A 27,491-nucleotide genomic window follows, 5' to 3' on the forward strand; every position below is an offset into this window, starting at 1 on the left:
ATCTTGTCTATGTACGTTCGTCCTGTCATTGCAATGATCATCCGTGGGGATGTGAGCAGATGGAGGTGCTTCACTTGAAGAAGTGCTAGAAGAAGAAAATTTGGAAGACCCAAATATGGTGGAAGTGGAAGTTAAAGCCGAGCCTTAGAGCGCTCGCGTGTTTGCTTTATTAGTTTGTTAGTTTTATTTTTGGATGTTCGGTCATAGTTTTGTAAGACCGTTCGTCTCTGAACTTCTGTCTTTCTCGCGTTCGTTTATTTCTGTATGTTAAGCCGTTCGGTTTTTTGACGTTCGTTCTGAATTGTAAAGACTGCACTGTTTTATTGGTTTAATGTAATTAATTCTGATTATGATAATTACTATATTTTGGGATGTTACATTAGTCTTCATGATATTTCTAAATAAAATAAATGAATTAATTAGTACTTTATTAAAAACATAAAAAAGAGATGAATGTATGTTTTAAAACTATAAAGTATGTGAATGTGAATAACATTTATTATAAAACCTTTTATTATAAACAAGTATAAATATTTGAAATTTCAAATCTTCAAATTTTGATTGCTGTGTGTGGTTTTGTTAAAAAATGAATTTTTAGTAGGGTAGGAGCTTTTTAGGTGAAAGTGGATGGTGATGTGTCTCCTTTATATAAGAAACACATGAAAAGAGAAAAAGTTCAAACACTTCTTAAGGTCAAACACTTCCTTCTTTTCTATATCAAATCCTAATAAGTTTTTATCTTTTTTTACTAATTAATTTTATACCTAAGTACAATATTGGTTACATTAAAATTTATATTTATTTTCTATAAATACATTTTTAATTTTACATAATTTGTTTCTTAGTGACATTTTCTTTATCCTTCTATTTTTTATCACCTCAAACTATAAGAAAGGTGAGTGTTTAATTCAAAATTAGAAAGAGGGTAAACATGATTTTATTTAATATTAATGATTACATATTTGACTTTGGTTTTGTTTTATTTGAAAGATGATTAAATCTAATGACAAATAAAATATCACATGTGATACATGATGCCGAACGTGTACACGAGCTTCCTATGAAAAAAGAAAATAAACACGTACACATGAATGATTGTGATTTTTTTGTCTGTTAGGAAAACCTCACAATCCATAATAACATTTGTTTTCACTATTCTAAATTTCTGACACTTTAATTATTGCACTAATATGTTATAATTAACTCCATTTCCAAAACTGCCTAAATTATTGGAAAATTTTGTCACCTATATCACATCCCTCGAATATTTTCAAACAAATTACATTGCAATCAATTATAAAAAAAAATATTTTTTGTTTTCGTAACATGTTTCTTTGATTTCATTAAATATATTTTAATATCATATTTTTAATAAAATCCACTTCAGTTATAAAATCTTAAAGAAATAACTATGACTTATTTAATAGTTCTTCAGATATTAATAATTTATTAAATGAAAAAGCTAGTGTTATAATTTTAGTGAATTAACTAAGAGACAAGTTTGATGGGTAACATGATAAGCATTTGATTTATGGATGGTGGAAATACATGGTGGAATGATTAATATAAAACTAAATGTAATTATTTTATTGATTAAGAAAATGGTGATATTTGAACTGTTACACGAACACAAAGAGGAACATTTTCTGATTTTCTCACTTTATTGAAAGGGATGAAAGTGAAAAATGAAGACAATGATGACGAATATTGCACACTGAGATTTCTGTGTGCTTTGTCCCAACCAAATGTGCTTTGTCATTCTCAGGTTTTAGTCGGAAAAAGGTTCCGAAAATCAAAATATCATCCTCACTTTTTATTATTATTATATATAACCTAAAAAATAACTCAATTTTCTCAATCTTTTTATTCATTAAATATAAATATTAGTGTTAGATGATATTCTGTACAATATTTGGATTTTAGGTTTATTATATTTTTTTATCCTACTATTTGAATAATTTTTTCGATAAATGTTGTACTTGTTTTAACTTGGTCTTTATTTTATTCTATTTAAAAGGAATTAATGATGTTTTTTTTCTTTAAACTAACATTTTCATGTTTAAAAATATATCACATGTGAGTGATTTTGAACTTTTTGAACTTTTCTTTTTTTATTTTATGGAGATGCGTGAGTGGAGACAAAATGAATGTCAGAACATATTTAAAGTAACTAATACGTGTCAATTTCAATTTTACATAAAGTTATTATATTCAATCCTTTTAAATAAATAAAAACTAAATTTAGAAAACTTAAGAAATCATATTAAATAAATCTTAAATATTAAAAATTAATCTATCAAACTTTTTTTTTGCCAAATACACATATTTCAGATTTATTTTATATGAATAAATTTATAATAGATGGAAAATTTTAAATATATGACTTTTTAAAAAGATTAAAAAGGAATTTCGAATATGATAAACTTTTAAACATATTTTCATTAAAAGATGTTTTCTTAAAAATATTCTGAGTGCATGTGGATATTAAAAGTTCATAGGGAGGGAGAATATTATCTGACTCCTAGGGAGAAGTTAAAAATAAAAGTAATTCATTGAAAATTTGTTATATTACAATTAAATACTGTGCAATATTACCTTTCAGGCAATACCCTCATCTTCCCTAATTGGCAATATTTTTTAATTCATTCTTTTTATAATTTTAGTGCCACGAGGTTGCACGTGTATATCTTATTTTTTAAAATATTTGTATTGATTTAGTTAATATATGAGAAAAAAATGTAAGAAATATTTAAATATTTAATAATATAAATTATAAATATGATGAAAAAGAATATTCTGCTGAAAAAAATCTATATAAAATATTTTAAAATAACATTTTTTTAAATCAGTTAATAATTATATTTCTTTCAAAATCAGTTAACAATTATATTAACAAAGTTAAAACAAAAATATAAATGTATAAAAAAATTATCTTTCTATATATAAGCATAGAGGATAACACTACAATTATATTTTTAATTTTACCTTATTTTTAATTATTTAAGTATATTTTATAAAATTTAAAACACATAAATAAAGACTAACATCTCATTTTATTACTATAAAACCACTAAAATAACTGTTACAATATGTGGTAACTGCTTAAACAAACACATAATATTTACAAAGTATCATATTATATTTTTAGTTCAAACAAACACATTACTTAAACAGGTAAGACATTTAAATTTAAAATCTCGATACATGGATTATTGTTGAGTTATGGCAGGTTGTACATTTATAGTGATGGAACAACTAACCTTCCAAGCTACAACACAATATTAATTCATTAAAACGTTCTTTGCCAATGGTACCAACCCCATACTAAGATCTCTTACTACTCTTACCACATGACACCCCTTTCTACTTGAGAATGCATGACCATTAGAGTGTTAGGATAACTTTCAAGACTGAGCTCCTACGTTCATCTACCATGCACATGATCAAGACATAATCATCATTAACAAAATATCATACACGTGTGAACAACTACCATACATATTAATATTCAATATTTCATTTCACGAAGCAACATGGATACCATCATATTCATCCACCATAAACATACACATAAACATGTTCACAAACAATAAATATTTATTTATTCGAATCAATTAATTATAAAAAATTTATAAACTAACTTACCCAAATAAATAATACAAAGAAAGGAAAACATATAAGAACTTAGAAACAAAACGCCCAACAAATTTTAAATTTTTAAGTTTTTTTTGTTGTTTAAGGATAATCGATTATCACATCTGATAATCGATTATGATGAAATTTATACAAAGACGACTTTCTGACTAAAATAATCAATTATAGATTATTCCAAAGAGTTTTGAAGAAAAGATAACATTTTAACTGAAATAATCGTTTATCCCCATTAGTTTTGACATTTAACATAATTTTTGTGGTTTGGTTGCACCTGTGACTAATCAACATATTAAAAAGGTTCCTTAAACACTAGAATTAATGTTGTAATATATTTCTCGTTAAAATGAAGTACCACTTTGTGTGACACCCGGGCACGGAGACGAGGGCGGGGAGTGACGCCGGTGCAAGAAGCATGGTGCAGGGGGCACAGACAAGGAACGGCTCCTGGCAGCTTCGGGTGGAAGGGGTACATGGACGAATCGAACATACACCGGAATGAGAGGGATCTGGAGACTGTGTAGGTATGGGACTATACAGTTGAAGGATAGCTTAAAGGAATTAATTTGACTACTCATATCACCAAAATGCATTTGCTTTTCGGTAGCCTGACTCATAAGAACTCCATAGTTAAGCGTGCTTAGCTTGGAGAAATTCTGGGATGGGTGACCTTCTGGGAAGTTTTCCCGGAAAGTGTGCGAGTGAGGACAAAGCACACTGGAAAGCCTGGTGGTGATCTGTGGGGGCAGTCGATGGTCCCTGCGAGTTGCCGGGACGTTACACTTTGCCCTTTAGACCAACGCAACGACCCAATTGCAAGAGCGGAGCTCTACCAACTGAGCTATATCCCCCCGAGCCGAGTGGAGCATGCATGAAGGAGTCAAGTCAGTTTTTTATTCTTTTCCTCGACGCAGCTGGGCCATCCTGGACTTGAACCAGAGACCTCGCCCGTGAAGTAAATCATCGCACCTACAGTCCAAGCAATTGGGAGAGAATCAATAGATTCCTTTTCGGGAGCGATTCATCCTTCCCGAACGCAGCATACTAAAAAGTGCCTAAAATAAATTTCACACTTTCTAACACAAAACTTGGCAACTTAGGGGTTTAAACAAGTCAAATGAATAAAAAACCATACAAAACTCAACCTATTAACTACCAACTAGTTCTACATCAAATTTCACTTAACACAAAACTTAAACAAGTTTCAAATGACCATAAAACAGACCCAAAAAGTCAATTTCTCCCATTTGACCATTAACCAACTTCTCACCTATAAAACCCCCTATTTTAAACCAAAACCCAACCTATAACTTAGCCTACTCTCTACTTCCCAATACTACATCAATTTTATATAATTTACACTCCAAAACAATAACATTCAAATGATCATACAAGTACCAATTCACAATCATTCACATCAACCATTCAACAATAATCCAATTTCACACATCAAATCACGACTATTACTAAATAATCATCTCAAACAATCACCTATTAGCTTAAAAATTAGTCTCACAACATGATCAAACATAAATTCATACTTATTAGCACAAAATAAAGCAAATATTAGTTTTTCTTACCTTATAGAGGATCCAACTCTTGTACACGAATTAAGACGACTCCACCAGCTAAAAGAACTCTATCTTCACCTAAAAGTCACAAAAACATAATCAGGATATACCGTTAGCATTATTGATAAGTAAAAATTCTTATACAATACTTAAACTTCACAGACAAACAGAGGGAGCTAGCATGCAAGAAAAATAAAACTGATCAAAGAAAAGAATATAAACTAACTTATTTTTTTTTAGAGAAACTGATTAAATGAAATTGTAGACCTTACTATGGTAATCGTCAAAAAGATAACTCAAAAACTAGAAAACTTAAAGACAAGAAATTTGTTTTTAGAAAAATAATAAGTATTTTAGAGAACGAGACGCGTTTATAAAATTCTATTTATATTATCAAATTATTTTAACATTAAAATAATTTAATCTTATTAATTTAAAATATTTATCAACTATGATATTTTACTTTCTAGATTCTTATAAATAATATTTAATATTATTTTTTTTTAAGTTAGTAGAATTATGAAGTTATAAGAAAATAAAAAATTATTTTTTACAAGAAATGTTACGTAGAAATATGCACTGACATAGACGATTTATTTATCTAGTAAGAAATCACAGTTCAACTAACGATCTTGCATGACTTTAGAATAAAGATTAAAAAAACAAAGTAGGTGCGAAAAAAAAAATCGAATTCTAATAAATTTTTGCAATAATGTAATGCGCTATTACAATTATACATTGCAAATTTAATCCTCCGAAAACTAATTTCTCGACTTTAATAAAATATAACTGTATTATGATAAATAATGTTATACTTTGAAATGAGTTTATGGTGGATCAAAACTCATAATTGATCGAAAATTCTTATACATGAGTTTATAATAGATGTAGATGTGTTACTTTATGTTTTCGCTGAGATGGGATGAGGATGTTTTCTGGTATTTCTGTCTTGGACGAAAGTGCATTTCAGTGTATTCTTATTGATCGATTGATTTGAGAGATGTGAATTACAAAATACACTCTAATGCTCAAGTCAAAATTTTTATCTGGAGCTCTAAAGTAATTCAATTATAGAAAAAGTATCAATTACCTCAAAATTAAATCTTTATTTATAGAGTTTACAATAATCTAACAAATTAATTTACCTTTTAATGATCATTAATATCAACCTTAACCAGTCATCATAGTCATTACTGTATTACTTATGCTTTAACTCTGTCCATCTGGTGTCATGACCGAACAACTATAAAGTTATTTTACTTAACCCGACCGTTCGATCCATTCGACTTAGTGCACAGTCATGTCTGACCAGGCGGGTCTAACCCTATAGTTACACTTTGGTTTTATAAAATTAAACTAAACTTAAGATCTATTCTTTAATATGATATTATAATTTTTTAAAACTTATTTTAGAAAAATTTGTTATTTATTAAAGATTATTGTTCTGTTATATTAAAAAATAAATAAAATGTGATTTTTTAAAAGTTACTATGGTTCATAGTGTACATTTTTAATACTAATAGTACGTACAGTTAAACTCTCATCTTAATTTTTGAAGTTCTGATAATATATAATTTGTTTAAAAATAAATTTAATTCCATTGAAATGTGATAATAAATCAATTTTGACATAAAAATTTAAGAAAAATTAAAAAAATTAAGATATTCATAACATATATTTTAAAATAAATAATATAAGTATAAATTTAAATTCAAAGTAGACAAATTATGGATTTTTTTATTTTAATACTTTTTATTTAAGTTATGATTTCCAACTCATTAAAAATTACTAATACAAATTTACGTAATAAAAAATAATTAAAACAGACATTTTTTAAATAGGTTTGGCTATCTGAAGAATTAATGTTTTAACTTTTAACTAAAAAAAGCACCTAACTTCACCAGATATACACAGTAACAATGATTGAGAAACAATATATATAAAGTCCATTGCAGATAAGTTCAGCAAAAAGAAATTTATGTTATCTCCATGAAAATAAAAAGCTGTATTTTTAATGCAGCAGAATGAGGACATGAAACTTTGAAAATTAAATTAATATTTGATTTGTGGGGAGAAAAGGGATGAACACCCTCTCTCACCAAAACTAACCATTATACTGTGAGCAGGGTTGAAACCAAAGAACAAAAACGTGTGTTGTTTTCTTTTGTGAGCAAAAGAAGAAAGTGATTGTAACACTTAGTGGAAGTGATAGTTCTGCATTTTGATGACATTTCAGAGGAACTACAATGGCCAACAAGGGAAGTCCAAAGCATGAGAAGATGCAGAAAAACCTTTGCACACAACTTGCTGTTGCAGTGAGAAGCATTCAGTGGAGTTATGGGATCTTCTGGGCACCTTCAACCACTGAAGAAAGGTACAAACCAAACACACACATCTTTGCTGTTTTTTGTTTTCTTTTCTTTTGTTTTCTTTTGTTTTGTCAGTAGTTGCTATGCTGCTATCAACATGTCTCTTTTCTGCAAGCTTAACTTCCTCTTGGTAAGTCTTGAATCTCAAATTTTGATTGGTGAAAAACTGACATGGAAGTGTGCAAGAGAAAGATGTGAATGATACGAAGGTTTAGTCAAAAAGTTCACTTCATCACCTTGGACAAAGAGGGTGTGGTGTGGATGAACTGACACTAGTTTTTTCCAGTTTTGTATGTTGTTTGAGTGTAAATTCAGTGTATGTAACTGAGTTAAGCACTTTAAACGGAAAAACTTTAGTTACTACTAATAGGGAGTAGAGTCTATCAAACATCATTAACTTGTTTCAGTTTAACCAAACATCTTGTCTTGAAATTTTATCTATATATACAGCTACATTAAGTATTTGGAGGAAAAACAAAGAAAACTTAGTATCTATGATGTTTTTATCTGATTCAAACATGACTGTCTTCTGTGAAGATACTAGCTAAAATAAAAACATAGGTCACTTGACATTGCTACTTCTTAACTTAACTTAACTTGTGTTAATGTGTGAAAGGGTGCTGGAATGGAGAGAAGGGTACTATAATGGAGACATTAAGACAAGAAAAACTGTTCAAGCCATGGAATTGGAAATGAAGGCTGATAAAATAGGTCTGCAGAGGAGTGAGCAACTGAAGGAACTATACAAGTTTCTTCTTGCAGGTGAAGCTGATCCACAAACCAAAAGGCCTTCTGCTGCATTAGCTCCAGAGGATCTCTCAGATTTGGAGTGGTATTACTTGGTTTGCATGTCCTTTGTTTTCGGTCACAATCAAAGGTACCATTGTACCATACCCTATAACACTTAGTTGCTTCATTAGTACAAACTCTTCTAAGGAACTTCTTTGTTCAACCCTTCTGCTTCAATTTTTTGTGCCTTTTTTTTCTTTGGATCTGGTTTTGTCTGTCTCACCATGGAACATTTTCCTTTCCTTGTCAAGTAGTTTGCCTGGAAAAGCTCTGGAAATTGGTGACACAATCTGGTTATGCGATGCTCAACATGCAGATAGCAAAATTTTCTCTCGTTCTTTGCTAGCAAAGGTTGGATTTTACTTCTGAATTTGATTCATTCTATACAGTAACTTACTGTTCTGAATATGTATTTTAATTACTGGTTAAAGTTTACTAAAACTTTAAAAAAGTCATTGAATTTATCTATCATTCAGTGATTCTTTTAATTAAAAAAAAAAGAAAAAACTGAGTCTGGTAATAAGAGTTTGCAACTTTGCATAACTTTTCTTTTTGCTTTTGCTGATGACTCTCCTGCCATAGGATGATGAGCATAACCCTTAATTCTGAATTGATTTTGTGAGTGGATACACTGTACTGAAAGTGGTGCATGTTGGGCCTTTTTGTGTGTCATCTGAAATCATTTCATCCAAATTCATGAGAGTGCCACTGTATCATGTATTTTTACTTTATATATTGAATTTATTAAATTTTAAAGTAATTAAAGGATTAAATTTCATGCAGAATATTAAAGAAAGTGCAGAGGATCTTTTTCTGTAGTGTATACCAGCAGAACAGGATTCTTCAATCACAGAATAAAATCTTAGCCATCCAAAATAAAAGTTTGCATAAAAGTTTTAGGGCATTGGATTGTCACTGCAAGACCCTGCAGTTGCTTTATGACACTGGAACCCTGACCACATGTGCAATTGGTCCTTATCATAGCTGTATTTGAACACCCATTTGCCTCTATTTTTTTTATCCTTTAAAAACCCATCATGCATATTTGGGTCCCATTTTAATCAACTAGCTCCCTAAAAACATTTGCAAATTATAAAATTAATTTAAAGTAAAATGATTTACATTTAATGTTTTAACTCAGCAAGTTCACATAAAATCAGTATTAATTTTAATGTGTTATATTCAAATGATTTTTTTTTTGTTATTTCCTTTGTTTTGGTTACAATCAAAGTAATTCCAAACACTAATGTGGACAAATATGACACAGAAGTTTGGTTGGAAGAAAGTGAATTAATACAGTCCCCACATCGGAAGGAGATAATACGCGAAAATATACATAAAAAACTGCCGTAATAAAAAAATGAATAATTTAATTTTCTATAAATTTTTATTTGATTTTAAATATTATTTAATTTTAATTTTTTTTTGTTTTTATTGAATCTTAGTTCTACATATTCATTTAAAATGTCGTAAAAATAATCGAATTAATTAAAGCTAACAAAATTAAGAATTTGATAAAATTATAGATTTTTCTTAAACAGGAAAACAATTATCTTTATTTTAAGATAAATTATAGATTAAAAAAAACAAAGGGCACACATAAATCATTTTATTAATGCATGGTATCATATATATCATATATATACATAGCTTAATACTTTATTTTGTAGAGTAATAGAGAGAATACTCATTTTTCTTTATCTTCAATAACTTTTTCATGTGGACATTGACATCAATTGCTGTATCCAGAGTGCGTCAATTCAGGTATGACATTCTCTTTTGTGATTCAAATTTTTTTCTTTATCTGAAGACTGTATTTTTTTATCTTCTCTGGTTGTAATATGCAAACAGAGTTGAAATATATTTGTAATTTGTAGAAGATCTGCAATGTTTTACCGAAAACTAAGTTGTCTTGAATGCAAATACTATGTAACTTGGAACCAAGTTAAGTAAAATGTTACAATGTTATAATCTTATGTCACTGAAACATAGATATTAACGTTCTTGTTTTTTAAACCTGTTTTCCACAGACCGTGGTATGTTTTCCATATCAGAAAGGCGTTATTGAGATAGGTTCAACTGAACTGGTGAGCTTTGTGTTTTATACGAAGATTCATTATCATTTCAATGTTGAATCTATATGAGGTAGCACTTACTTGTGATGTTTGTAAACACTGTTACTGTTAATTTTTCGTAGGTTATCGAGGACCCTAATCTCATCCAACATGTGAAGGCTTGCTTCTTAGAAATCTCAAAGCCTACATGTTCTGATAAATCTTCCTCTGTGCTTGATAAGCCTCATGATGACAAATATCCAACATGTACCAAGGGTGACCACAGGGTGTTTGATGCAATGGCTCTGGCGAATCCATGTTCCCTTGACAAGAAAATCAAATTTGATAATCATGATCCTGTCAATGGATTAGAAGGTGATAACAATGAAGATTCTAACATGGATTTTCCTGATGGTTGTGAGCACCATTACCCTATGGAATCCATGATTGATGGTATGCATGGTGTGCCCTCTCAAGTTCATTTTGTGAATGATGCCTTAGTCATTGGTGCTCCTGATTCCCTGAGTTCTTGTGACTGCATGTCTGAAGCTTCTGAGAACCAAGGCAAGGATTCCAAGAATGAAGGCCAAACTCAACTTTTGGAACTTCAAGATTGCTATAAACCAAAAAGAGGCTTCTTGGATGCTGGAGCTGATGAAGACTTGTGCTACATCAGAACACTTTGTGCTATTTTGGGGAACTCGTCAACATTTAAGGCAAACCCTTATGCCGGTAACTCAAACTGCAAATCTAGTTTTGCAAAATGGAAGAAAGGTAGAGTTTCTGAAAGGAAGAGGTCAAAGTTTCACCAAAGCATGTTAAAGAAGACTTTGTTTAAGGTCCCCTTTATGCACAGAAGTTACTTTTCCCGCAAGTCACAGAAAGAGAGTGACAGAATGGAATGGACTAGTAAATTGGAAAATGCTGGTGATGATTTCATTGGAAAAGCATTAACTGATAAGAAAAGAGAAGTTAAAAACTTCCAGGTTCTCAAATCCTTTGCTCCATCTTCTATAAGTGAGGTATTTGCTTGTCATCTGCTAAAACTAATGTTACCATAGGATAGTGAATACTATGTCTCAATGAGGTCACTTTGTGAATATTGTCATGCAGGAGGAGAAGATTTCAATTCTTGGTGACACAATTAAGTACTTGAAAAGGCTTGAGACTAGAGTGGAAGAGCTAGAATCTTACATGGAAGTTGCAGATGCTGAAGCAAGAACCAGGAGAAAATGCCCTGATGTTCTAGAACAGATGTCTGATAACTATGGCACCAGAAAGATTTGCATGGGAGTGAAACCTTGGATGAACAAGAGGAAGGCCAGTGGTTTTGATGAAATGGACACAGAACTAGAAAGACTTGTTTGTGAAGAAGCAAAGGCATTGGATGTGAAAGTGAAGGTAAAGGAGCAGGAGGTTCTGATTGAGATGAAATGTCCTTACAGGGAATACATACTCTATGATATCATGGATACCATTAACAACCTACATTTAGATGCTCACACAGTTGAATCATCAACAAGTGATGGTGTTCTCTCATTGACACTTAAATCTAAGGTTTGTAATGCTCACTTTTTCATCAGTGTTTATGATTCAAAAATTTGTTCAATAACACAGCTTGAAAGGAAAAGAGAAGAGTAAGTTATTTTTGAGTACTTTTTTAACCATTACACCAGTTTGAACACTTTCAGAACTTTTCTTTTCCAGTTTCGAGGAGCAGCAACAGCACCACTGAGGATGATCAAAGAAGCACTCTGGAAAGCATATGGAAATGTTTGATGTGCCTGTTTGGATTTCTGATGATGGTGTTAGTAACAGTAAATACTTGTATGATTAAACAACGTTGTAACTGTAGAACATTTATTTGCTTGCTAACAGAATATATGTTTGTCCTGTGGTATGAACCTTGATTTTTGTTTTTGTGCTTAAGAATACTGATTTCTTGTTACCATATTGTAATTTAACTTTCTGTGATTTTTGAATCACTTCAACCACTCTGGTGGCATATACATTTGCATGATTTTGTTAATGCAATCTTTCAGTTTTATCAAGATGCTGCTTCAAAATCTTTCTATAGATTTCAGTTACATCCTTGTGATATGTTTTCCTATGGACTGTGTATTATATAAATATTATTTTATAATAATAATAATAATAAATAAACAAAGTTATCGTTTATTGCTTACTCATTGAGATTTATTACTTTATAGTTCTTAGTCGTGGCATCAGGTTTTTTATTTATGATATCTTGCTCAATTCCAGGGTGCAATATTTAACTATCTAAAATAGATAATATTTGGTGTGCAAATTATGGTTTTATAATTTTTGTGATATTTCTTAATCATTAATGATGACAACCTAAATCAGCCAATTTGTGCAATTTTCTTAATGGGAAGAATTGGTGTGTTTTATTGATAATTAATTTCTGTTAAAAATTGAATATATATATATATATATATATATATATATATATATATATATATATATTTACATTTTTCTATTTGAAACCTAAGAATCTATTTAAATTTTTTTGAATAAAATGTACTTAGATCTATAAAAAAAATTGGCTCTATCCCGCCCGATGGCAACTAGACAGATCAAATTGCAAAAAAAAAAACAAAAGAAATTACATAAAAATTATCGTACTGATTTAGCTTAGTTCATTGAATTAAATAAATTATATCAAACTTATACATTTTTAATTGAATGTCATCACATTAATTTTTTAAAATTAGCATAAATTTAAACAATAAATAAATTAAGTTGATCTTATCGACCAATAATAAGTTATGAAAAATATGATTCAGGAAAGATTGAGTTATATTAGATAAGTGTATTTGACCTCTTAATTAACATTTAAGTGCCTTAAAATAAAGTTTTTATTTCCTGCACTCCCTCAATTTCTTTATGCACCCCAAATTTTTAAAATGACATTTATCTTATTGAAAAGTGATTTACCAATTATATGTTTGGAAAATTTCCGAAACAAACTTTTGGAATAAAATTTCAGAAACAAAATTTCTGAAACAGAATTTTAGGTACAGAATTTCCGAAAAGCATGAAATATATTTTGAAATAGAATTTTCAGAATAAAAAAATTCCAAAATGCAAATAATATTTTTCATGATAAATTTTCCTTAATACTCCTGCATAACATATATTTCAGAAAAAAATTTACGAAAAAACATGGAACAAGTTATGAAAAAAAATTGAAACAAGACGTTGTTGCATTTTCTTTTCTTGTTTATCTAAGCGTTCACCCTCTTTCCTTCTTCCCTTACAACTACGACAACAGAAGTTACAGCATTAATAATAGTGAAAGATGTTTGGGATTTTTTTATATTGTTATGGAGTTGCAATTAGTAAACGAAGAGATGCAAGAAGTAATAGCCTTAAAATGGTTGTGACGGCCGAATTTTCAACTTATGATACCGAAATTAATTATTGTCACAAACACAAAAAATATCCAAATTAAACTTCTCATTATATCTGGGTCTAATTTGTTTTACTTCTATTATACTAACATAATATATATATATATATATATATATATATATATATATATATATATTTATATATATAATATGATATGATTTTATCAAAATATTAAGTGTGCTTAAATAAGTAAGAGAGTTAAAATGTTTATCAATATAATGAATAAAATATAATGAATAAGAGTGATCATTAAATAAATATTCATACTACTACTATTTACATGATCACATATATTTAAAATAATATTTACATCAAATATATAATAACAAAGTTTTAAAAATTAATAATAATAATCATAATATCAAACTATATATTAATTATTATAAGTATTATTATAAGTGGATATTGTCCCAAACATAGTTTAGATGCTATAAAATGAAAAAAATTCAATAAACCTTGTTAAATTGTGATTTTTAATATGTTTATTAGACTAGATGAATAATATATTTATTTATCTTAATCATTGACTATATTTTGTTTTTAAGTCTCATCCTTTATATACTTTATATATTTTATGTAGAGTTGCCAAAATGGATCATAACTCGCGGACTAACCCGGCTCACCACGGGTTTGAGCCGGGTTGGGTTTGAAAAAATTGTATTCTTTTTATGTGGGTCAGACTCATTTAAATCCGACTCATGCGGGTTGAACCCGTGGTAGGCTTGGTTCACTAGCTGCTATTACTTCTGAGAATTCTATTGCTTGTTCTACAATAAGACATAACTCTATAGATATTTGGCACTATAGACTAGGGCATCCTTCTTTTTCTTGTTATACCAAATTACGCAACATGTATGCCACTTTACCCAATACAAAATACACGCATTGTGATGCTTGTCATTATTCTAAGCAAAGAAAATTACCTTTTCAATTAAGTACTACTGTTTCAAAAGCTCCTTTTGATTTAATTCATGTTGATATTTGGGGGCCCTATAGTACTTCTTCTGTTGATGGTTTCAAATATTTCTTAACTATAGTGGATGATATGTCTAGATACACATGGATTAAATTAATGACAAGTAAATCAGATACAAGATCACAACTTATTGGCTTTGTTTCTTATATAAAAACACAATTTGACATTGATGTAAAATCTGTTAGATCAGATAATGGTAATGAGTTTTCAATGACAGATTTTTATAGACAAAAAGGGATACAACATCAATTATCATGTGTTGAAACACCTCAACAAAATGGAGTCGTTGAGAGAAAACATCAACACATTCTCAATGTTGCTAGATCTTTAATGTTTCAATCCCATTTGCCCATAATTTTCTGGTCTTTTGCTGTTCGTTATGCTGTGCAACTCATTAATATTTTACCTTCCAAAGTTTTGACATATTTTTCTCCATCTCAGCTGTTACACAATGTTAAACCTGACATTACTTACTTACGAGTTTTTGGCTCACTTTGCTATGCTTCAACTCTTCAAACTCATAGAACAAAATTTCAACCTCGTGCAAGAAAATGTGTTTTACTGGGTTTTAAAACAGGAGTGAAAGGCTACCTTTTGTTAGATTTCAATTCTAGGGAAATTTTTCTATCAAGGAATGTAGTATTTTATGAAAATATATTTCCTTTTCTTACTAGTGACAAGCACTCACCTATTAATACACAAAATTCCTTGGATTTTGTCACCAAAATTATTTCACCTCCATCACCTCTTTTCTCAGAAGTTACTGATCAACCCCCTTTACCACTTACATCTCCTCCTTCTATTGTTTCCGACCCTGTTATTTTCTCTTCTCAGCCTGTTTCTGTTGAACCTGTCACTGCTACTCCACAAAGGAAATCAATTAGGCCAAAACATACACCATCTTATCTGCAGGACTATCATTGCAACATGTCATCTACTTCTTCCGCCACTCAGTCATCCACAGGTACCTTATATCCTATCTCTTCATATCTATCATATGATGCATTATCATCTCTTCATAAATCATATGTCCTTAATCTTTCCCAAGTTAGTGAACCTAAAACCTATAACCAAGCCATCAAACATGATTGTTGGAAGTCCCACATCGACTAGAGATAAGGCCAAATTATAATATATAAGTGAGGTGCAAACCTCACCTTACAAGCCGGTTTTGTGGGGATGAGTTAGGCATAAACTCACTTTCTAATATAGTCAACCAACCCACCTACCTAATTTTCTTTTATTAAAATTTAATTTTAATTTTATAAAAAAATATTTATTATTTTGTTTTTGCTTGAAAAAGTTATTTAAGTTCCTTATTTTCAAAATTAATTAAACATCCGGGAGTGAAATTTGTTTAGATTTGAATTATAGAAAATTTATAATTTTTTTAAAAAAATAAATTGTAATTAAGTGAATCAGAGCCAACCGGTTTACCCACCAACCCATGCTGGGTCGGACCGGGTTTAAATTTTTTTGGCTCGCTAATAAATAAGCCGGATTGGATTGACTCCCTAAGTGACCAACCCGTGGTGGACGGGGTGGCCCGTTTTGACAACTCTAATTTTATGAATCCTTTTACAAATGATATTATTTTATTTTCTCAACCGCAAAAATAATATACTTAATGATGGCGTATCTCAAGAAGGACCAAGCTTTTGGGAAGTACATTGATCAATCATAAACTCGCATATAAGATTTTTATGAATTATGAATGTGTTGACTATTAATTAATTATGTATTTTATTTGTACAAATAAACTTTTTTTCATATACTTATTTTTTATTTATAAACGTTGTTCACTAGTGCTTTAAAAATTTGTATTCAACTACATATGTTCAAAAGATAAGTGAAATCTAATAATTTTTTATTAACAACTAAATTCAAATCAAACAATTCTAGTTGAACTTATTTGTTTAGAATTGCGTAATGACCAACTGCCAAAACAATGGATTAATAATCATTGTGATCACACTTGCGATCAAAATTAAAGAAAGAATTGTTGAAAAAGAAGGAAATAAAATATTTTGTTTAATCATAATTAATATAGTGTGATGGTGAAGAAAGAGAATGAGATTAGTATAAAACATTATTGTATGATGATGAAGGAGAGTGTCGTGAAGCATGTGATTTTGTTAATTAGTAGTTAATGACTATACAAATCAAGATTAATGCATCTTAGTCTTATAAGCATCCCATAATGCACTATGAACATGATAACCATTATAAAGACTTTACTTTTACATAATTAAGGTGATTTCAAAACTGAGAAGAGAATGAAAAAACGTATGTTGTTTTTTTGTTAAAGACACTTTTCTTATTTATAATATTTTAAAAATAATTTAATATATTTTGAAGTCTTGAGTAGAAATAAAATCAACTTTGAAAATATAAATAGATACAAACTTACTTTATACACTGATTTTGTAAAATTGAATTAAACTTAAAGTTCACTTATACATAAGATAAGATCATTGAAATATAAATGTATACATATATATCTTGGTGTGAGGGGATAAGTTGGAAGTTATACATCAACAATTTTATAATTTGAGTTAGGTTTAAAGTTAATTTCTTTGTATATTTATTTAAAAAAATTTGTATGTAAGTTAATTTTAGTTTATAAAAATATGTTTTAATATTTGAAGATAAAAAATTATGAATAAATCACCATCTTTCATTTATGAAAATACAATGTTATTACATTACAGTAATATACATTTTAAAAAAGATTTTAAAGTGTAATTTATATATTAAGTCACAACAATGTACGGCTTAAAGTGATACTATTAATTATGAAGTGCTGTAACAGTAAAACAAACTAAATTAATAAATTGTTAAATTTAGAGACTTATAGTAAACTACTGAAAATTTTAGAAACTATTTTAGAATGTTTCTGGAATTAATGTAACAGATATATATATATTTTTGGAGGCCAAGATGATGGTTTATAATTACCTGATCCCTTCTTATTTTTCTCAAAATTGTTATATCATTAAGTGGTATAATATCAATTTGTTTTTTTTATATAAAGAATACTATTAGTTAAATTAACCTGGTTTTAGAAACAGTTTTACACTATCTCACCCATTACCCCTTAATAAAAAATTGTTTTTCACAATATCTAAGTTTTTATATTTGAATTATATAATGAATACTTTTATACTTAAGATGCATGATGTGACATCATTATCTTTATCGATAGAATTTGTTTTATGAAAGATCTAGTTTGACACATGGATTTAGTTACTTTATTAAACAAATTGTTTTATGAAGTGATTTAACACATTCAATAATTATAAAGTAACGATAAGATAACACATTTTTATATTAATTTAATAAAAATTATAAAATAATGATAAGATAATATACTTTTATATTAATTTGACAAATATTACAAAAGATAAAATGATTGTATAAAAATAAATTTGTATATTAAAGAAAATTGTCAGAACCCATTTAAAACGCACCCAATAACCCCTCTGAACGGAAGTTAGGTGTCAAGCAAAGGAAGTCTGAGATTCAGAAAGTGGAAGACAGGTGTGTGCTGCAGATTGGACGAATGTTTTGACGGAGTAAAACTCTTAAGTTTTCATAAATTCACTCCACTTCTGCATGCACCCTTCTTCCCCAAAGTTCTGAACTTTCATTTTCTCCTCCTTCTCTCTAGATTTCTTCATCTTCTCTCTACAAAATCTCACCCTTTCTCTTCTCCGATCACCACTCAGGCACCACTGAAGCACTTCCGGCGTCAAGAGCTTCCAGTTGAACCGTTCGGTTTGTGAAGTTGAGCTGTTTGAAATTGTTGAGCGTTGAGGGTAGAAGGACGTTTAGAGGTGAACCATATACCATATCTAGAAGCGTTCAGTTACATTAGAGGTAAGGAAGCTTATATAATTTGATTTATTTTGTTGCTTTGAATGGATGCATGTTCGTTGATTGCTGAATGAATATGAAATCTGGTTATTACTGCATTGTTGGTTGTATGAGTATATGAATCTAAGAGATGAGAAACTAGAATGATATTGTGTTTGATGATTTGGTTGATGATGAATTATGGTATGTTGTTTAAAAGTATTGATGATTAATGAAAGCCATGAAATGGGTAGGGATGTTGTCGAGAGTAAGTATTGACCATTTAATTATACAAGCGTTCATTCTCAGTAGCGTTCGTTCTTAATAAGTGTTTGGTATTTGACCATGTTGTCGAGAGTCAGTATTGACCATTCAATTATACAAGCGTTCGTTCTCAGTAGCATTCGTTCTTAATAAGTGTTTGGTATTTGACCATGTTGTCGAGAGTCAGTATTGACCATTTAATTATACAAGCGTTCGTTCTCAGTAGCGTTCGTTCTTAATAAGTGTTTGGTATTTGACCATGTTGTCGAGAGTCAGTATTGACCATTCAATTATACAAGCGTTCGTTTTCAGTAGCGTTCGTTCTTAATAAGTGTTTGATATTTGACCATGTTATCGAGAGTCAGTATTGACCATTTAATTATACAAGCGTTCGTTCTCAGTAGCGTTCGTTCTTAATAAGTGTTTGATATTTGACCATGTTATCGAGAGTCAGTATTGACCATTTAATTATACAAGCGTTCGTTCTCAGTAGCGTTCGTTCTTAATAAGTGTTTGGTATTAGACCATGTTGTCGAGAGTCAGTATTGATCATTCAATTATACAAGCGTTCGTTCTCAGTAGCGTTCGTTCTTAATAAGTGTTTGATATTTGACCATGTTGTCGAGAGTCAGTATTGACCATTTAATTATACAAGCGTTCGTTCTCAGTAGCGTTCGTTCTCAGTAGCGTTCGTTCTTAATAAGTGTTTGGTATTAGACCAACGCTCGTTCGATATAGTGTTCGGTTTTCTTGTGGACTCGGTTGGAACTGGATTCTTTCATTTGGAGAGAATTCTAGTTGAAGACTAGCGTCTTCGTGTCGTTTCGTAATATTTGTACTTAAGCATTCATCTAAGGATATTCGTTCCTTGGTATTTGATTATAAACTTCAGTATATCTATATGTATTTGTATATTTCGTTCGTTCTTGAACATTAGTTAAATGATATCTTCTATTTATCAAGCCTTTATTCTATAAGTTAAGTAGTGTTCGGTCTTACACCAAGCGCTCGTACTAAGTAGTGCTCGGTCTTACACCAAGCGCTCGTACTAAGTAAGTGTTCGGTCTTATACCAGGCGCTCGTTCTCATTTTCGTAATATATCTTTATCATAAAAGCGTTCGTCCAATACAGTGCCCGGTCTTCGAGTGGCATTTGTTTTCCTTGATGTTTAACTCATTAAGAAGCTAAGCGTTTATTGACGTTCGGTTTCTTCATATGATTCCGTCAAGTGCTATTATTTGATGTCCTACAGTATCTGTCTTAATTGGTTTCGGCCTAGAGTCTTAGTACTCGGCCTAGGCTTTACGGTGTTCGGTGTGAACTCTCAAGAGTCAGTTCATTAAATTGGCTCACTTGGAAAATAACGTTCGATTCTATTAGTCTTTGAGAAGTATTATTGTATTCGGTCCCTTTTGTAAGATCCTTGAAAATATTTGTAAGTTAAAAAAAAATGAATAGTAAAATGTGAATAGTAAAAAGTGAATAGTAAAAAAAATATTTTTGGAAAGGATAAGTGTTCCACGTAGCTTTGAGATCAGAATTTATCAAATTGCAAATAAAAAATTATTTTGTAATAGTAAAATGAATAAAATAATGAATAGTTAAAATGAATAGTAAAAAATGAATAGTAAATTTTTTTGCTATAAATAGCCAAGGGGGGAGGCTGAAAAATTTACATCAAAGAACTTAGAAAATTTTTTAGAGAAGAGAGTTGGAAGAATTTCAAATTTTGCAAAGGGGATATTCTGGAAGTTTTCAGAGGGCGAGGGGATTAAGTCTGTAATAGAGGTAAGGGGAGCTAACTTTGAGTAATTCCTTTTGTATTATCTTGAGTCTTGAATATGCTATATTTTGCTTTTGTCTGACCTTAAATCTTGAATATGGAATATTTTGTTTCTGTATGATCTTGAATTTTAAATGAGAGTATGCTTTTGTGTTGATATCCAAGTGTGATAGTTGTAAAATGTGATGTTGATTATGTTATGCCATTTGTATGTTATTAGTTGTTTATTTTTGTATTTTGGAAGGATTAGAAATTGTCTAACCGGCTCTGCCAGATTCAATTTCTTGTTTCCCCAAACATTTTATTGTTTCCCTTATTTATTGTATTTTGGAAGGATTAGAAATTGTCTAACCGGCTCTACCAGATTCAATTTCTTATTTCCCCAAACTTTTATTTCTTTACTTATTTATTTTATTGCATTTTTGGAAGGATTAGAAGTTGTCTAACCGGCTCTGCCAGATTCAACTTCTTGTTTCCCCAAACTATTTATTGCTTTACTTATTTATTTTATTGCATTTTTGGAAGGATTAGAAGTTGTCTAACTGGCTCTGCCAGATTCAACTTCTTATTTCCCTAGACATGTTATTGTTCTTGTTATTTAATTATATTGTATTTTTGGATGGATTAGAAGTTGTCTAATCGGCTCTGCCAGATTCAACTTCTTGTTTCCCCATGAATTTTTATTTTAAGATTATTTTTATGATTGTATTCTTCTATGACCATTTATAGTAATATTTTATTTTTGTTAATTGTTTATAATTATCTTGTATGAATTCTATTATGGATGTTTATTGTGATGAATTTATTGAATGAGTTTGTTGGCTGAAATTGATTTTGTTGGAAGGTTTGGAGTAAGGGTTCTGTAATAAATTTGTATATGGGTATTAAATAGATATGCATATACTGTTTGAGGTTGTTGTGAGAGGAAGTAAAATATTAAAATTAGGCATTTTAGATTTAGAGCATAAGAAAACAAGGTAGATAAATTAAATAAATAAATTGTTAATTATTAAGGACCTCCCTTTGTTGGTAGGATAGAGGAACCTTAAAAACCTGAGTTGGCACATCCCTGATCATAGAGCAGCCCTGGCCTGGTCCAGTCAGTTGTGACTAGTCATATGTGTTGGCGTCGAAGGTGAGTTTGATGCGTTCAGACATCTGGGTCCTCTCCGGTGACCAATTGGGGTAAAGAAAGATCTCTAATAGGATGAAAATAAAATAAAATAAGTCAATTGTAGATGCATAAAGTTATCATGGTAAAAACTTCATATATATTTTATTTATCGTTACATTGAGCTCAGACTTTAATACGTAGTTGCTAAGATATGTTGAAATGTTTGACTGATTTATGAATCTTTGATTGGTGAAAATATGTTGAGTTATACTCGTTATGGTCAAAATGAGTTTATAATATGAAGTATGTTATCTGGCAATTTGTTTAATTTATTGACACCAAAATAGGTTATTGTCAAATTATGATTAGAGAATGAACATGATTGAGTTATGGGGAGAAGAGGTTATGAAATGTTGATTTGATGAAATGTTGGAATGGATATAAGAAATTATTGCTTATGAAATGATGTTTCCTACGGGAAGTAGTATGTTCGGTTATACCATGAGAGCTTGATATGAGCAAAGTAACACCTGAGGTTTATGAAAGCAGGCAGCAAGTGGTCTGACCATAAGGCTTTGACATAAATAGGTGGTTCATAAGTTTTATAGAAGCAGGCAGAGAGAGGTCTGACCATAAGGCTTCAGAGAGTAAGACATAGTATACCGGTGAGGCTTAAGAAAGCAGGCAGAGAGTGGTCTGACCATAAGGCTTCGTGAGTAAGCATGGTAAAATTGTAAGGCTTATGAAATTGAGGAAGATGATTTTGATAATGATGAATTAATGACATCGGGGTAATGATATTTTAGTAATTGTAGAAATACATGATTGAACTATTCTTATTACAAGTTTAATGATTGATATGATATGGTTGGCTTACCCTTATTTGTTTGTTCTATGATCATATAACTCATGTTATATGTGATTAGATAATGTTGCAGATGCGGTTGAAAAAGCTTAGAGATGAGAGAGATGCGGGGAAAAACTTTCAGGGATTTTTGTAAAAAGAATAAATTTGTATTGGGAAGATTATGTTGTGTAAAACTTATAAGTTGAAATTTCAATGATGAAGACTATATTGTTTAAAGTTTGTAAATTTGGTATTGTACTTTGGAGTAATTGAAATAAAGTTTGATTGTTTATATAAGATATCAAATTAATTTAGTCTCTACTATCAGTAATACCCTTTAAAATATTTGGGTGTTACACCTTTCACAACAAGTGAGTAACTCTCTCGATTTGATCTGTTTTGAGTTGGAGATATCTCGGTCTCTCTCCAAGTTTTCAGTCTTGTTATGGGTTAAAAAAACTAACGTTCGGTATTTGGTATCCACGGGATTTTTATTCAAATTGTTTAAGTTAAGGTTAATAATGAAAGATGATGGAATATGATATGGATGAAATGACTTTGGTTATGAAAGAGTATTCCGGGGAGGAATATCTCATGAATGTATATTGGATTTGGTAAAGTATGAATGTGGGCATGCTAAGCTGGCGGTTCATCCTGATATTCCGTGATTACTCGTTTCTCACGTAGAAAAGGGTAAGTCATGCGTGGGAATGACAGGAGGTCCTAGTCCTTATGGTTAATTTGGACAGATAGAACTAATCTCGGGTGGCAGCTGTTGAGGGTATCCTAGTTACTACATCACCCGGGTGCACGAACGTCGTAGCTACACATAATTCATATAGTCCGGACAGTCAGAGTTTAGTATTAGGCTTTGCATGAAAGAGTTAATGATTTATCTGGTTTAATTGATTTTGTGAAATATTATGCTGATACATAAATTAAATTACATAAGCTTACCCTATTTTCCTGTCTTGTCCGTTTTGTATGTTCGGTTATTGTCCTGTCGCAATGATCATCCGTGTGGATGTGAGCAGAAGGGGAAGAGCTGCTAGAAGAAGCGCTGAAAGAAGAAAGTTTGGTTGAGGTAGAAGTTAAGGCCGAACCTTGAGAGTGTTCGGTCTGGTGTTAGTTTTACCTATTGTAAGACCGTTCGGTATAATTTATTTTTGTGACACCGTTCGGTCCCGTAGTAGCTAGAGTAGTGGTTTCAATTTCCCAGTTATCTTGTAAGGGCGTTCGGTCATAACCGTACATTCTACTTTTGTAAGACTGATCTGTAGTATTATTTAACATGTGATTATTCTATTATATAGTTTTATACTGTATTTTTGAAATGTTACAAAAATAAAATAAATAATATTAAATAATATTTCTGATAATTATATAGTCTTTAAGTATGATATCACAATGCAGTTTAAATATATTTTTTTAGAAAAGTCTTTTAAAAAGTTTAAATATTTATTTTTTCTTTTATTTTTCGAAATATCTTTCAAAAATAAAAACTGACAAAATTCTAAAACAAAAAATATTTTAGATATATAGACTTGGGATCGGAGCTAAGTATTATGAATTTCATGTTATTTCGTTATTTTCTTATATATTTTAGTTAACTGAACCATAGTTTTTTTTTTTTAAGAATTCTGATATTACGTTTCACTGTTATATTAGTATGTATATTTGAAATAGACCGATCATAAATACCATAGATGCAATTGTAAAAAAAATTTGTTAAAAGAACATTTTTCTTTTTGAAATAGAAATAGAAGATAATTTAGTTGGATATTAAATGCATGCAAAGGAAGGGTTTTTATGAATAACAATGGCACACGTATTTGCTGGTGAACAAATATTATTGTTTGCTCAATAAATGTTATGTACAACCATCGAAAGAACAGAACAAATTATTTGAAGACCAGCAAAGTTTTTCTGTCTATTTATTTTATATACCAATTGGAAGTCACAGCAAGCACAGATTGCAATGTGATAACTGATTTTCAACTTTTATAACCATTTTTACTCACAGTTGAGACCTGATTCCTGCAAAATCCTTAACTGTATACCCAACTTTTTCAAATCTTCCTCTTTGATTGTTCTCTCTGAATTTCAAGTATTCCAAGCACTCAAATGGATTATACATCCTCTTGTTTCCTTCTCCAACAACTTCATCTGGTGCCATCACCACCTTTTCATCCTCAAAGCACCAAAAGAAGGCCAATGAAAACCTGTTCAAAGGTTGCTTCAAAACAACTCTATGTTCAGAAGATCTAAGTTTATCATTGCTCCACGCTTGCATCATGTCTCCTATGTTCACCACTAGTGTCCCTTCAGAAGGGCTTATGTCTATCCACTTTCCTTCATGTGACTTCACTTGAAGCCCTCCAATTTCATCTTGGTACAAGATTGTTATACAACTCATGTCGGTGTGCATTCCAAGCCCCTCAACTTCATCCTCCAAACTTTCTGGAGCAGAGTAGTTGTTTATCCTCAAGTAACCATGACACTTATTGAATTCAGCATCATAGAAGAGGCTGTCAAATCCATCCTCCAAGCTCATCAACACAACCTTCAGAATTTTCTCTGACAAATCAGCCATCTTACTGCAATACTCTTGCAGTGTCTCACTGTTTCAAACCATACAAGGAAATAGATTATTCTTTTGTTGAATGAAAAATCAGACATCATAGAGAAGCATAGCAATGTGATTGTTCCAAATAAGGTTATCTTAGACATCATTATCAACTTTGACATCTCTCAGCTATGCTGCTGATGCTCCAAAACTCATCAATCATTTGACAGTTTAAATTGTTATACATTACCTGAATCTGGAATTCTGTTTCTCAAAGAGGATTTCTTCAGAGCTCTTAGCAGAAACATAGAAGTTTGGTCCATTGATTCTGAGGCTCTCAAAGAATGGAGAGGCAATGAAGTGAGGGGTGTAAGACTTTATAGAAGAGAAAGGACCAAGTTTAAGTTTAGCCTCAGAAGGGAGGCTGAAGAGGTATTTAGATAAATAATGAATCTGGCTGCAAAGATCTTTGGAGATTCCATGATTGATTATGTGGAAAAATCCCCAATCTTTGCAGGCTTTAGAGAGAGAGGTTAGAGAAGATGGTTGTAATGGCTGAGAAATGTCTAAAATAGGAAGCTCAACAACATATTCAGACTTAGACATTATGATGTGGAGAAGAGATATGGTATGCTGCCACCACCAAAGACCTGAGAAATTTAATATATAGAAGTTTGGTCAGAACCTTTAAATCAGAAGACAGGTATAAGACAGACTATAGATAAGACAAGTCCATTATTTTTATCAATCAAGTGGAGAAGTGCCAACAAAGATATAGAGCATAAAGATAAAGCAAAACTAACTTCTTGGTGTTCTTCTTAGAGTCAAAAGGAATTAGGATATAAAAGACAAAAAACTATGTGTACTGCCATCATCAAAAGTTTGATATTGTGATTTTACTTGATTTCTATCCGAATTTGAATGATTTTTCTGTAATGTTTCTGTTTGTATCTTCAAAATACACTGATGGACACTGATTTTGATATTTTAAAATATACGGAAAAGAGTTTTGATAAATCAATATCAGTGTAATTTTAATACTCAGTCAAAGATAGAAGAAAAAAAACCCAACAAAGAATCTGAAGTTTCTGTCAGAATTACTTTAAAAGTCATATTCCTAATGAGAATTTAAATTGATAATAGTGAAATTTTGTTGTACTGTGATTGTGGAAAGTTAATGATTGGCCTAAAGTGAATGATAATATGCTAACAATGTGTCTATGAACATGACTTGTTGAAAAGGCTATAAACAAAAGGCTACATCTACAAGAGTAGAATAAAGATACAGCAATTCTGTCGCTAAAAGTGCATACACTTTTTCTCAGCCTCTTGAGGAAATCCTTATTTCATACAGTTAACACAGATAAAGTTGGTATAATTCTGATATACATGAGATAGAGAAAGTGATGAAGGGATAACAAGAAAAGGGTAGCAGAGAGACTGATGTGGAAGATGTTGAAGAATTTGAAGGTACTTTTTTTTTTCATTTGTTTAGTTCCCACTTTTATAATATGCCTTCAGAGTCAAAAAGACAGGCTGTGAAGCAAGCATCTCAACCACAATTAGTTTGTATATTCCGTTATGCATGGAACTCTCTTTCTTCTGTGAAAAGATTTGACTAAGTACTTTGTCAAAATGTTCATCCAGATGCTTGAGAAAAAGACAAACATATCAACTATGCATTTGTCAAAATTCAGATATGAATACAATACTGCGTTCACATGAGAACAAAAAATATTTTTCCTAAAACATCTGTGATATGTGTACAGAGGGAGTTCATGCATCAAAATAGACATGCATGTGTTCGAAATCTCTTATGATAACATCAGTTTAAAGTATACAGTAAATATAATAAATATACACCTCGTCTTATAAGTTGATTTTATAAAATTGAATTAAATTTAAAATTTATTTCTTACCGTATAAAATTTAGTTTATTGATTCCATGCTCATATTTTGAATATACATGGAAGGATGGATTCTTATAAATATGAGTTTAAGTTTCATGAACTTATTATTGTTTTAAGGTGATATCAATATTTTATATAAGTTGAATTTGTGTTTCATTAATATTGTATCCAACCAATAAAAAATTATGCATAAAGTCTGAAGTTTTGTATGTTTTTAAAGAATGGTATTATAGTATTATAGTTCAAGTTGCTAGAGATGACTTTTTTTTGTTGTTGTTTTAATATTTGTGTTTCAAACTTGGGTAT

At 30.4% G+C, this 27,491-nt stretch overlaps 2 protein-coding genes across 5 annotated transcripts; one reads left to right on the top strand and one right to left on the bottom strand.

The window, feature by feature from the left end:
• Nucleotides 1-7,208: 7,208 nt before the first annotated feature.
• Nucleotides 7,209-12,428, top strand: LOC108321177 (transcription factor EGL1). Of its 3 annotated transcripts, XM_052868873.1 has the most exons (9): nucleotides 7,209-7,596; nucleotides 8,208-8,468; nucleotides 8,632-8,731; nucleotides 10,130-10,144; nucleotides 10,411-10,467; nucleotides 10,578-10,887; nucleotides 10,984-11,456; nucleotides 11,548-11,991; nucleotides 12,142-12,428. In XM_052868873.1, the coding sequence occupies exons 1-9, from the start codon at nucleotides 7,469-7,471 to the stop codon at nucleotides 12,211-12,213; spliced, it is 1,860 nt and encodes a 619-aa protein (XP_052724833.1). In that variant the 5' UTR covers nucleotides 7,209-7,468; the 3' UTR covers nucleotides 12,214-12,428. The 3 variants fall into 3 exon arrangements, with proteins under 3 accessions (XP_052724833.1, XP_017408335.1, XP_017408336.1); XM_017552846.2 differs by having other exon boundaries at nucleotides 10,578-11,456; XM_017552847.2 differs by having other exon boundaries at nucleotides 8,635-8,731; nucleotides 10,578-11,456.
• Nucleotides 12,429-24,540: 12,112 nt separating this feature from the next.
• On the bottom strand, nucleotides 24,541-26,679 carry LOC108321190 (gibberellin 20-oxidase-like protein). 2 transcript variants are annotated; one of them, XM_052868722.1, is made up of 3 exons: nucleotides 26,589-26,679; nucleotides 25,526-25,925; nucleotides 24,541-25,330 (listed from the first exon to the last, which is right to left on the bottom strand). In XM_052868722.1, the coding sequence occupies exons 2-3, from the start codon at nucleotides 25,879-25,881 to the stop codon at nucleotides 24,727-24,729; spliced, it is 960 nt and encodes a 319-aa protein (XP_052724682.1). In that variant the 5' UTR covers nucleotides 25,882-25,925; nucleotides 26,589-26,679; the 3' UTR covers nucleotides 24,541-24,726. The 2 variants fall into 2 exon arrangements, with proteins under 2 accessions (XP_052724682.1, XP_017408358.1); XM_017552869.2 differs by lacking the exon at nucleotides 26,589-26,679 and having other exon boundaries at nucleotides 25,526-25,980.
• Between the last annotated feature and the right edge of the window lie 812 nt (nucleotides 26,680-27,491).

The sequence above is a fragment of the Vigna angularis genome, chromosome 9 (assembly GCF_016808095.1).
Source record: "Vigna angularis cultivar LongXiaoDou No.4 chromosome 9, ASM1680809v1, whole genome shotgun sequence".
NCBI classification, from domain to species: Eukaryota; Viridiplantae; Streptophyta; class Magnoliopsida; order Fabales; family Fabaceae; genus Vigna; species Vigna angularis.

Excerpts from the sequence above, each read along its gene's own strand:
- LOC108321177 (XM_017552846.2), top strand. The coding sequence starts at position 7,469 with ATGGCCAACAAGGGAAGTCCAAAGCATGAGAAGATGCAGAAAAACCTT. Across the intron at positions 7,597-8,207 it reads CCTTCAACCACTGAAGAAAG|GGTGCTGGAATGGAGAGAAG; the intron begins GTACAAACCAAA and ends AATGTGTGAAAG. Across the intron at positions 11,992-12,141 it reads CATTGACACTTAAATCTAAG|TTTCGAGGAGCAGCAACAGC; the intron begins GTTTGTAATGCT and ends TTTCTTTTCCAG.
- LOC108321190 (XM_052868722.1), bottom strand. The coding sequence starts at position 25,881 with ATGTCTAAGTCTGAATATGTTGTTGAGCTTCCTATTTTAGACATTTCT. Across the intron at positions 25,331-25,525 it reads AAACAGAATTCCAGATTCAG|TGAGACACTGCAAGAGTATT; the intron begins GTAATGTATAAC and ends GGTTTGAAACAG.